Source organism: Vombatus ursinus, unplaced genomic scaffold (genome assembly GCF_900497805.2).
Source record: "Vombatus ursinus unplaced genomic scaffold, bare-nosed wombat genome assembly UNPS02009573.1, whole genome shotgun sequence".
NCBI lineage: Eukaryota > Metazoa > Chordata > Mammalia > Diprotodontia > Vombatidae > Vombatus > Vombatus ursinus.
The window spans coordinates 22,249,327-22,262,460 of NW_020949351.1; the positions used below are offsets into that span (position 1 = coordinate 22,249,327).

The 13,134-nt window shown below is 32.2% G+C and overlaps 1 protein-coding gene across 5 annotated transcripts in view; it reads left to right on the plus strand.

Moving 5' to 3' along the window:
* Positions 1-13,134, plus strand: part of ZNF236 (zinc finger protein 236) — a 212,040-nt gene that overhangs the window by 153,714 nt on the left and 45,192 nt on the right. For 4 of the 5 annotated variants that reach the window (XM_027852409.1, XM_027852410.1, XM_027852411.1 and 1 more), the window contains 6 exons: positions 1,196-1,552; positions 2,840-2,985; positions 3,084-3,327; positions 3,815-3,994; positions 5,798-5,953; positions 12,544-12,731. In XM_027852409.1, coding sequence (XP_027708210.1) covers positions 1,196-1,552; positions 2,840-2,985; positions 3,084-3,327; positions 3,815-3,994; positions 5,798-5,953; positions 12,544-12,731 — 1,271 coding nt within the window. Of the gene's footprint in view, positions 1-1,195; positions 1,553-2,839; positions 2,986-3,083; positions 3,328-3,814; positions 3,995-5,797; positions 5,954-11,454; positions 11,537-12,543; positions 12,732-13,134 lie in introns of those variants that run through there. The other variant, XM_027852413.1, reaches the window with a different exon arrangement.

A 13,134-nucleotide genomic window follows, 5' to 3' on the forward strand; every position in this document is an offset into this window, starting at 1 on the left:
ACTGTTTGTATAAAAAAATTCTTAAAAATGGAAGAACAAATGACATAATTTTAATGACATCATTTTCTTTTTCTCTTTTTTAAAAATTAAAAGCACATTGCATTTATCTAAATGTGTCAATATGATATAGTGGAAAGAGCATTGAATTTATTATCAGGACCTGGATTAAAATTCTGCCTCTGTCACTATTTGTATGGCCTTGGGAAAGTCTTTTAACCTCTCTGGACCTCAATTTTCTTATCTGTAAGATTATTAGATTGGACTAAATGACCTCTTAAGGTTGTTTCCAGCTCTCAATTTGTGGTCCTATGAAGTATTTTTTCATCCTCTCTACCTTTTACCTCACTTTTTCCCTTTTCTTTTGGATGTAAGGGGAATTTTTTTAAATGACCAAAAAAGTAAATACTAAATGCCCTTTTTTTTGATAATTGTAACTTTTAAAATTTTCAGCGTTGTTTTCTTGCATTTAGTATTCTTCTCTGTGGTCTTATTTGGTTCTTTTGTGTTACCTCTGGTGTGTGCAGAACAAGCTATATATTGTTGATTTATTTCTGTTTATTATATTAAATATGACCATGAAATTAAGTTCCAGGTTGACATGACCAAGGAAAAAGGAAGACATTTCCAGTCACAGTGATTATAGATGACATTTGCATAATGCTTTGCATTTTACAAAGTCCTTTCCTTAAAATAATTTTGTGTGTAGTGCAAGTATTATTCCTGTTATTCTCATTTTACTTATAAGGAAGCTAGGGAATAATTTTGTGTGTAGTGCAAGTATTATTCCTGTTATTCTCATTTTACTTATAAGGAAGCTAGGGCACAAAGGATTTAAATGACTTGCCCATACTAATTTACCTATATTCCTCCCTTCTACCCCATTTGTCACATTTCCTGATGGAGTCCAAGCTGATTCTGCAGTTCAGCAGTCAATTTTCTTGTTTGGGCTAGAAGATAAGTTGTAATGTTTTATCTTATCTTTATCTTCATTTTTATTTTAAAGAAAAAAATGCTATTGTGTGAAATGTTTTAGTTATTTAAAATCACGTATGTTAGTAAGTAGAAGTTAGATGTAGACATAAAATAGAAGGTGGATTTACATAAACAGTTATTTAAATATTGTACCTCTCTCGGCACTGCACAGTTTTAACAGTTATTGATTCTCTCTGACTGATTTATCCCATTGCTGTTCTAGGTCAGAAGCTTTTCAGTTGTCATGTATGCAGCAATTCTTTTTCCACAAAAGGAAGCCTGAAAGTTCATATGCGTCTACACACAGGAGCCAAGCCTTTCAAGTGTCCACATTGTGATTTACGTTTCCGTACTTCTGGACGAAGGAAAACACACATACAATGTCATTATAAACCAGAAAACAAGAAAGTTAGAAAGCCCATGGCCCATAGTCCAAATGAGAGCCTACAGCCAGTCAATCTCCTTAGTTCTTCTTCAGCAGACCCCAGTGTGTTTATTATGAATAACTCAGTACAATTTGATCAAAATTTGCTTCACCAAGGAATTGTTGGTCAGGCCATTCTCCCTGCTTCCATGTCAGGTAAATTTTTAATTTCTTTAGGTTCTATTCATTGGTTTTCCGTCTAACTTTTTTAGGGGGGGGTTAAATTAAATTCTCTACACCTCTCCTTCCCACTTCTGTTTTCTCTCTTCTTCCTTTTTTATACATTCATTGTATTTATATAACTTTTATCCACTACTGATTTGGACATGCCTACCCAGAAAAGTGCACTTAGCTGCGTTAAGTGTTCACACGCATTTGTAGACTTCTTCATAAATTTTATTTGTAAAACTTTTATAGTTCTAAACTCTTTTACCTAAAGTTTTCATCACCAATTTTATATGAAACAGTCGATTTCATTCAGCTCTCCTGAAGAAGATTTTACTTTGTCAAATAGGAAGTCAATATGTAAGTGTTACGGGTCAACATCATGACTTCCTTTTTTAAAAAATATTGATAAACAAGAAAAGTTTTGATTGTACTGCTATTTAATTCACTCTTCTCTTTAAAAAAAAATTTCCCCAATCACAAAAAAAAATTTCCCCAATCTCAACTTTATTAATAATATCATTTCACATTTACATAATGTAAATCTTAAAGATTTATAAAGCACATTCTTCCTAACCCTGTAAGGTAGGTATGTTATCACTGTTTTGCAGATAAAGAAACTGACACTTGAAGAATTTAAATTTTAGAATTCACTCTAGGTTCCTTCAAGACTCAGTTCAGATGCTAACTTCTCTGAGAAGCTTTTCCTTATTCTTTGTTATTATTCTCTTGAAACCACTATTCTGTGCAGAATATAAGCTCCCTGAAGGCAGCAATTATTATTATTTTGCTATCACTAGTGCCTGGTACAGTGTCTGGCACATAAATAAGGAAGCACTTAATAAATATCTTATTGAATTAAGTGATTTGGCCACAGTCATGCAGCTAGCAAATTTCAGTGAGGCATTTAATTTATTAATGCTCACATTATGTTGAAACAATTCTGGGCACTAGTTGTATAACTTTTTTATGTGATGTTAGTGTTTATAAAACACTAAATTTACTACAATTCTTCTTTTTGCTTGCAAATGCCCAAAGGTATTCATACATTTTTGGTGTATTCATTTCTTTATGATGCTGTGTGAGATAGAATAATACGTGTAAGTCACTTTGTAAACCAGAAAGTATGAATATTGGTTCTTAATCGGGTGCTGCAACATTTCGTGACTCCAGACATTTTAGGGTGTTCAGGTATGGGAATGTGTGTGTGTGTGGTTTGTTGTTTAAGAATTATGACCAGGATCATTTTAATAATATTTGTATATCTTTTTTTGGTAGCTGGTGGTGATTTAACTGTGTCCTTGACAGATGGTAGCTTGGCCACCCTGGAAGGCATACAGTTACAACTAGCTGGTAATATCGTTGGACCCAATGTACAAATTTCCGGAATTGATGCCTCTAGTATTAATAACATTACACTACAGGTGGGACAGAAAGCCAATCATTTTGTGTTAATGTTGTAATATAATTTAAGAATCTTTTAAATATCAAATATTTGTTATAAAACTATTTTATTTTTCAGATCGATCCTAGTATTTTGCAACAAACATTGCAGCAAAGCAATATACTTGCTCAGCAACTAACTGGGGAACCTAATTTGGCTACACAAAATAACTCCCTTCAAACATCTGACAGCTCTGTTCCAGCCAATGTTGTTATCCAGCCAATTTCAAGTTTATCTTTACAGCCCACAGTGACATCTTCTGCTAATATGACAATAGGACCATTATCTGAACAAGATTCCATGTTGACCTCTAGCAACAATGGTAAGAAACATTTACTTAGCAGTATGATATTCTTGCCTTCAGTTATATGTTTAATTACTATTATGAAATCGTAACTCCTAACACTTGCGTTTCTGAAATTCATCAAGTGAACTTAAGTAAACTAAGATTAGTGTGTGTATATCCTTTCTAAATGATAGATAGTATCTACATAATATCATGCATTGTAATTGTTTGTTTTAATTACTCTAATTAATATAGAATATATTTACCCATAACAATTTCTTGTTCTTTTGGGTTATTTTGAAAATTATTTTCCATCCTCTATTTTTCCTTACTCTTTCTAGATTATCAGAAAGTATTTAAAATAGTTACATATTAGAAGAGAGGAAATTATCTTAAGGGAAGAAGGAAATTAATATTTGTTATATATTTTAAAATAATTATTTATAATTAACATAAATGATTATTTTAATTATATATGTTTGTTATATGTATTTTTAAATCATTTGTTTATTTAAATAATCAGGTACACAAGATCTTTCTCAAGTGATGACCTCTCAGGGTCTAGTATCCACTTCTAATGGTCAGCATGAGATCACCTTGACTATTAATAATTCAAGTCTCAGTCAGGTTTTAGCCCAAGCTGCTGGTTCCACTGCTCCAACTTCTTCAGGATCTTCACAAGAAATTACTCTCACCATTTCTGGTTAGTATTTTATATTTACACCAGTGTAATATTTCATATTTACAGCATTTTTGGTATACTTGTTTGTTTGGTATCTTGTAACATTTTCTGTTCAGTACAGACAGACACCATAAAATAGTTTCATGCTATCACAGTTTCATTATTCAGAGTTTTAGAAATTTAACTTTTATGTAAATTGGATATGTTACAGGTGCTAAGTTATGAAGAAATATGCCTTATATTGTGAAAGAATGTAAATGTGTGTAAAGAAAAAATTTTAAACAGAACTTCATAAAAGATTATCAAATACATGTAGAAAGGGTGGGTCTCTAGACAGCAAGCATTTTTGGCAGTATGGTTACGTGGATGCTAAAATTCAGTTGAAAATTACTTAGCTTAGCATTTTGTGTTTAGAACCATAAAAATTTCCTTAACTACTCAAAGACTGTATTTATGTGCATATAGTGTCTTATTTTCTGAAATTTCTTCAGAACTACATAATCATACTTATTTTAAAGTTTTCATCCAGTGTTTTGTATGAACATTTGCCCTTTGGGATAGTTAGCTATAAACTTTGTCCCACTTTTATCAGCATTCATATTTTTTTTAAAGCAAAGAAAACTAACTTTCAGAAGCTAACAATACTTTGGAAGACATTGTCTTGTTCTTTCACAAAAGATAGATAGCACTGTAAGAGAAAGAATTCTGTGGACTAGATGGACCATTACTTTGACCTACTATGCAGTTTCTTATATTTTAATAACATTTCTACAATAGGTTTACAGCAATAGAACACTGTAGAAAAAAATCTAATTTTATTCTAAATAAATAATGACATAAAAAACATTTGTAGTTTGAGCTTTGCCTTTTAAATTGTATCTTGAAACATAGGTACTAATGAACCAGAAAAAGAATTGTAACTAATGATATTAAATAAATTTTGAAATTATTCAGATTGATCAAATCAGCAAGTATTTATTGATGCATATCATATGTGAGGTACTTTGCTTAGTACTGTAAGGAATACAAGGTCTTTGACCTTAAGGAGTTTACATTCTAGTTGGATTGTTTATTTCCTTTGTGTGTTATTCAAGACACTTGATTTTCTTTATCATACTCTTCCATTTACTAGGCCTTATCACTGCTTTAAGATTCATTATCTTCTATACTACCCTATTAGTGTAGGTCAAACTAATAAGCTAATTTTTTATATTTGAAAGATTTTGGTGCTAAAGAAAGTTGAAACTAGTAACTAAGATGATGTTATTAAATTTTTGTCTTTCCGCTCCACTATTATGAATAGTTAAAGATTTAGCCATAATTGCCAGCATTTTTTATTCTATTCAGAATTGAATGTGAAATACAGTAATGTAGAGTTGTAATGTTATAAGTTGTTATTGAAAGTAGGTGGAGTTCTGGTGAAGATAAACTTTTCCAAATTATACAAAACCTTTTGTGTGCTAGAGTATGATAAAATCTTTTTACTGATATTTAATGGAAATATGGCAAATCACAAAATTTGAGAATAGTCGTCTTAGCGTAATTATTTCTTAAGAAAGCCCTATGTTCTCTGAATTAAGTTAGTATTTTTATTTATATTGTCATTTAATGTGACAAGTATAAAAAGCCAAATTTATGTTGAAAGTGAATTTTTTTATTTAGTTAAATGTCTCTCCTCACAACAAGAAAATATGTCTTAGTTTCATTTCTCTCTCTGTTACTAGAATACTGAGTTTTTAGAGAGCCTTAATAGTTTTAACATTTAACCTTAAGCAAATAAAGTTGATTTTTTTTTTAAAGCTAACAAAATTAATTTCTGTTTAGGTCAAGATCTTATTCAACATAATACTAATGGAAATAGTGAATTAAATGGAAGCATACGATTGTCAGCTCCTGCCGTCAATAATCAGCCTCCTGGTGCCACATTAACAATAAGTAATGATCAGCTTCTGTCTCAGAGCACAACATTAAACTCTTCAGGTATGCTGGAATGATTTAGCCAAGAGAAACATTCCAAAATTTCCTATTTCATTTCTTAAAGCATTTAAATAAATGTAAAAATTTGCATTGCCTTTCAGCATGAAGAATATATATACAGTTTTCCCAAATTTATAACACATGTAAGATGAAACCATGTTTAGTTATGTCAGCTTTTTAATCTTAACGATTAAAACTTTATAAACCAATTCTTATAAACAAAAATCTTATCAACCAAAAATTTTTAATGTAATAGATAAAGACAGCAACAATTTAGCACTTTGCTGTCCCCTGTGGGAGAGCTTCCTTTCTTTTTTTTTTTTTTAATGTAGATTTTTTTCTTTTTAGGCAGTTGGGGTTAAGTGACTTGCCCAGGGTCACACAGCTAGTGTCAAGTATTTGAGGCCAGATTTGAACTTAGGTCCTCCTAACTTCAGAGCCAGTGGTCTATCCACTGCGCCACCTAGCTGCTCCTGAGAGCTTCCTTTCTTGGTGATAAGATCTTCTGGGTCAGCAGTTACCCTGATGTAGATTGCTTTTTGCACTGCAGTATACTTTATTTTTTGGCTACCACCAGGTGGCATTTAGTTCATAGTAATGGACACATGGGCAGTGCCTTTGCTGAGATTAGAAATATACTACTGATAAAAATATTTTATTATCTCTGTATTTTTCAAACAACTAAGATAATTAAGTAAAGCACTGGTGCGCAATTAAAAGACATAGAACTTCATAGCAGTATGAAAGAAATTGTAGTAGCTTATTGTACTATCTTTATATAAACTTTTCTATGCAACAGTCTTTAGTTTTGCAGGAAGTTTTCTTATTAAGTTTACCTTTATTATTTTCTTCCCAAACCTAGACTTCCAAATCTTTCCATAGTAAAAACTTATCTAACTCTTAAGCTATACATAAAATGAACACAACAGCAAAATTTAGTTGTATCACATGTAACTCATTCCATTTCCCCCTTTTCTTTCCTTCTCCTAAGAAAGAATTCTTCTTTCTGCCCTTTAATGTAAGGTAGGAGAAAGAAGATGGTAAGCCTTCAGGAGGAGCCTTAAAACATTTTCGTTAGTTGGAGGTCTGAGATATAAAACATTTAAACTTAATAACTGAGAGGATTCTTTAAAAGTTTCAGAACTTCAATTGAAGCAAAAGGAAAATATAAGTAGGATGTTAACTTAGAATCATATTAGAGATCAGTCTCATCATAGAATGTTAGAACAAGAAGAGTTCTTAAATATCTATCTAATCTAATCCATTCATTTTATAAATAAGGAATCTGATTCTGGTTCTATGGAATTATAGTCTATTGTTATTTTCCATTGCCATAGCACTGCTTCTCTTATTTTATCATGATCTTTATTAATCTTTTAATAAATAATGATGACTGAGTTAATACTTCATTTTTTTAATCTTTAAGATTTATTGTGAATTTGTAATAAGTACTTTTTATTATTAAATCGTAGAGTCCTTGTTATAGTCTAATAAAAAAAAACTTGACTTGCTCTTATATGAGCTCATTATAAATAATTAGGAGACTGTTGTCTTAGCTTCTGTTGGAATCTTACTTTAGGAATCCTTATTCATAATTAAACAATTAGTACCAAATATCTTGCAGTAACTTTTATTATCTGTGAATTTTTGTTTCCACGTCATTGCTGATCAATAAAAACTGCAGCTGGCCACACTATTGAGCTCTGCTAGAGATTCTGGAGGGAGAACCTGGCCCCCAAAATGTGCAAAAAGATTAATGTACTCTCCTGCTCCTTAAATGGCATTTTTTAAGATGCTGGGAGTATGTTTATTTCCATTTATTTTAACTTGAGTGCAAAAGAAATTTTAATTATCTTTCCACCTACCGTTTGGTGTGTGTGAAGATATAAAGGTATATTTTCCCCTATGTGGATCTCTTGTTGATGGGAAGGAAAAAAATGTGGATCATTCATATTACACTGGGGACCTGTCATTCAAGAGGTTCTAGAGTTTTTTCTACTCTGCTTCATTGAAGAACAAGTTATGTTATCAGTGGTCAAAAGGGTAGCAGTCCTTATAGTACTTTTGTTGGGGATATTCAATAATTTTTTGATAGATTGATGGAACAGGAAATGAAATTAGAGAATTTCCAGTTTAAATGGAAGAATATGTAGTTGTCTCTGCCACTTGGTTATCCTGATGTTTGATGGCTCAATGTATTACTTGGAAATGGGGGATTATAGTAATAATGATCCACAAAATGGATGGAAAAAGTATATGAATACATTGATCTTAATTCTGTCCACAAGTTTTCTATTTAAGGGTACTGTCAATGTAGTATGAGTACAGATGGTTGGGCATCTTCATAAAATTGCCCCCACAGATATATACTGATGGAGTCTCACACCAGCAGGGACAGATCCAGAATCTTTAAATGCAGTATAGCCATTGTTAATAAAATGCCTAAAAGCAGCCAATATATTACGTCAATGATATCTGACTAAAGAAGGCAAACAGACTTTTTACTCCTGAATTTTTATTTTTTATCATCTTGTGAAGCTATGTTTTAAAAGTTGGTGAGGAGATTTCTTATTTTTTACTATATTTTCTCAGTTCTGCATATTGATCTATAAGATTTAACATCAGCATCTTATTTTGTTTTGTGGACTTGTCCAGTGGATAAAATTTAGAATATGAAATTAAATGCTATTCATGAGTTTTCATGAGTTTCGCTTTTCTTATGTTAGCTGTCATTAAATATAGGGTCATTTTGGTATGAGCAAATGAGTTATGTTCTGAGCTTTCTGTAATCTTTGAACTGGACTGAATTTTGGGAGGTAATCTTGGTCAGATGTTCTTCTTCCTTAACATCAAATAACACTTTGTTAGGATGGTTTGAGGTAGCCTTTCGCTACTGATTGTAGTTAAGGTGTTGGTGCTAGCCGTAATAGTGCTGAAAATTCTATTCTCATTCATAAACATTTATATCAGAGTAAAAGTTATAACCTGGCTCAGTGTCTGTCCACTTTGTAAAAAATTAGAGCACTAATTTCAGAAGAATGGTTTTTTTTTTGTTTTTTTTTTTTTCAGATTCCTCTTTTTGTTGGATCTAATGATTTAGACTAGAGTAATCACAGGTCCTTCCATTAAAAGGGATTGTTCTGGACCAACATAGTAATAGCCATTATTATGTAGTAAACAAGTATTCTCTTGCATGTTATTCTCTTGAACTGAAAGGTATACCACAAATTTTAGTGAAGATTCATCATTAATTAAGGTTATTTCAGTTACATTTGAAAAGTTTAAAGGGGAAGAACATTACATTTTAGGTGTAGAAGTTCTCTTTGGAATTAGGAAACATTTTATGGTGGTATTTATAAAGTATACTTTGTTTTTGAGGGATTTAATGTGTATGTTTAGTGCCTAATATTGACATTACCCTCTTAAACAGTTAGTTACAAATGAAGACAAATTCCAATACAAATGAATTTCTGGTAAGGAAGGTTGAACTTCATATAAATACCCACTCAAAAATAATTGATATTAACAATGAAAGCTTAAAACTAGATACATATCTCTTTGTAGGAATTCATAGCAAGTTAATAGCATTAACATCATTCAATATTAAACATAGAATAGTCCTGATGAGAGTAATTTATTTTCATCTTTCAATACTGGGAAAGATATTTACTTTTCCTTACACTCTCTCTTCATGATACTCATCATCCATGGGGTTCTGTCATTAAGTTGTTGGAGTTAGACCTTTTCTACCAGCTCAGGGGTACATTTGTTACCTTTTACCCAGTGCTTTCTGCAAATGCAGATACTGTTAGTCATCATTTCAGACAAATCCAAGATGACCATATATTGGGTAAATTATTGTAACAGAGATTATTTTGGATATAGGTTAGATGAGATGACTAGCACTGAGATGCTATAATTTTTTAGAATAATGCAAAACTAATTGATTTGGAAGAGTATTGAAAGTTTAGTATTTGTATGCTAAATTCTCTAGAAACAGAAATACCTGTTTATGTATTTTGGGTCTGAACATCCACACGTCTTTAAAAAGTCAATATTTAATTCTCACAATTAATGTATACCCCATACTGCCACTTCTTCCACCCCCTGGTTTTTGTTAGGACTCAAGAAATTGGGAATTGGTATCGTTTAAATTTTTGATGAAAGCCAAGTCAGAGTTTTAGAAGCATGGTTTTTGAAAGTGCTGTACATTTTGACCCTGAAATTTGATAGTGTTGGGTCAGATAAAAATCCAAAGAGAATTGACTTAATCTTTTTAAGGTTACCTTATTTGAACAAAGACTTTAGCTCATTTCTAGTTTTTAATCACTCAAGTTATCTGTAATGTGACTAAGAGCTGTCCATCACTAAATTTCTGAGATGTTCTAGAAGGCTTTATTAACTTGTGCACATAGTAGTTACAATAGGAAAGTCTGTATAAATAAACATTAAAAAATTATTATTTCCCTTCTTCATAATGTGTTTTATCTCTTTCTCTAATAGTCTTATAGAATCAATATTAAGAAACAAATAAGAATTATATCAAATTATGTACTTCCAGTCATGTAGATTTAACTTTGATATGATCTCTTCCAAGTTCCTGTTAGTCAAAGAGGACAATTCTACTTGAGCTACAGTTATTTTTGTGTGTGTTTAAAATTGGATTCTATAGAGATTAGAACTGGATTTAGGGCACATTTGTCACCCTATATAGCTACAAGTATGAACTTTGTTATTTATCTGAAGCTTGTAATTGGAATGTTCCTTTGAAGACGATTTAGCTAGAAGAATGCAGAACCTTCTTTCTTTCTTCTCAGTGATTCTTTCTCATTAGATTTCTTATGCTGCACAGACCTGGAACCTTTTGATCAACCATTTATTATGAAAATGCTGGAAACATTTTGCCTCATAAAATAGCTTTTGACCCCTTGAGGAATTTTGTTAATGTTTGAATTTCTTTGTAAATAGGTTCTATTCTAGATAGAGTATATCAACTTTTGCTTTGATAAAGGAATGTAGAAACATGTTGCTTCTTTCCTCACTGGCACTTTAGTAGCTTTCCAAAGGTATTTTTTCAGGTTATGCCAGTGGAGAAGTCTAGGTAGGCCATTTTAAGTCACAGTTTTCTCCTTAGTGTTTTTGTTGGATACAAATTTAGGTTGCTTTTTATAGGACAGTCTTTCAGGATTTTTATTTATCTTTTTCAATTGTCCTCTAGAATGATTGGCACTGACTAGGTATTTGCGAGAGTAGGGATATGTGGAGGCAATTTTATGAACATTAGGTTGACTGGTTTTCTGGTAACTGGAGTACTTGGAACATAAATCCTCCACAAATCCACACTCATTATTCTCCTACCCTTGTTTGTCTTAGGAGTCCTCTGTAGTCAGTTTGTCAGAGAGAGAGGTGGGAGGGATCTTACTGTCTCCTTATGTAGTAATCTATGGAGCCCCCGGTGGCTGCTTCAATGCACTAGACTCCTAATGGTTATACTGCTTTTAAAGGTTCCAGGTCTGTGCAGCACAGTGTGAGACTCCAAGAGTGTGGATCTGTGGAGGCAATATATTTGGAGAACTCCAGTTACAAGTAAGTAACCTAGTTTTCCTGTTGGCTCCCTGACTGATATGAAGAGGCTCTCTCTGGACTGGTATAACCAAGTCACAGCAAAGCATTAACAGGAGTTTTCTTTTTATGTCTAGTTAGCAGATAGCTTTTTGAGTTTAAATTTTTGCTTTCTGATAAACTAGGTATAGAAAGATTTAAAAAAAATAAACAATTATTTTTTTTAAATGCAAATATAAAATTGAACCTTTTTTTTTCCCGATGTTTACCAAAAGACTTTGGCAAGCCCCTACTGAGCCAATCCCATCCACCTGGATAACAAAGTTTGCCTCTTTTGAATAGCTTTATGGAGAAGGACAGTGTTAGAGGATCCTCACTCAGAAAACTTTCCCTTCCTTTCATCACTGGTTAGATGGAAAAAAAAATCCTACATAGATCTTTGTGGATAAATCTTTTGCTGTCTTTACTAGAGAAAATTAATAAATATTGCAGAGAAAAACCACTTTATTGGACTGGATGATGTCTATATTTATGCTTGACCATTCAGAAGAAAAAGAAAAGTTGTAAAGAAATAAAAAAAGTGGGAAAAAGTCAATCTTAGAGACCCAAAATATGGAACTGGTAGTTGCCCATTTGATTAGATTTGATTCCATTTTATTGCATTTTGACTAATTCTGAGCAGCAAATAAATGGATAACCAAAAAAATCAGCACTTGAATTCTCTGTCCTTTCTTGATGACAGCAATTGCTGGGACTAGGTTGTTCCATTCTGTCTTTTGCTTCAACAGATCCTCCACAAATATTTAGAAAGGCACAATAGATGTACATGGGGAAAAATAAAATAGACAGTTAAAATGCCTTTTAGTAAAATTAACATTGCCAGTATTCCATCAGCATAGTTGACAAATGGCCATAGTTTTCTCTAGCCACAAAATTGTGCTTAACCAATAGCCATTCTTCCCATACTACAATTTTATTTGCCTAGCTTATATTTTGATCTCTATTTCCTCTATTTTGTTTTGTTTTTATAGACCTTAATACTGCAGCTGGAAATCTTCCTTCAGCAACATCCATGTCTCCATCTACTATAGCCACTCAAAATCTTGTCATGTCTTCATCAGGAGTTGGAGGCGATGCTAGCGTCACGTTAACTCTGGCTGATACTCAGAGTATGCTTTCTGGTGGCCTTGATGCAGTTACACTTAACATCACTTCCCAGGTCAGTACAATTTCATAGCTGTTTTTACTTTAACTTTCTCAGTGAACTGTTGTTGAGACTTCATATAGTCATATTTAAGAGTTTGTTTTGTTTGGTAGTAAAAAACTTCGTTTCATATTCATATTATAAATGAATATTCTCACTGGAGGGAGTAGGCATGATAAAGGTATGTTAGTGCCAGTTTTCTATTGTTTTGAATATTCTTATATGATAAATCATCTCTTGGGTTCTTTCCATGTAACAGGGAATCTTTTTATAATCAAAGTACCAAACTGTACTTTGGAAAGGGAAGCCTGGGGCTTTTTACATCTTTTCTGCTTTACTATCCAGCATCAGCTACCCTTGATCCTCCCACCTCCTTTTTCAGCTCTAACATGCAAAAGATCCCAAGCCTTCACCAAAC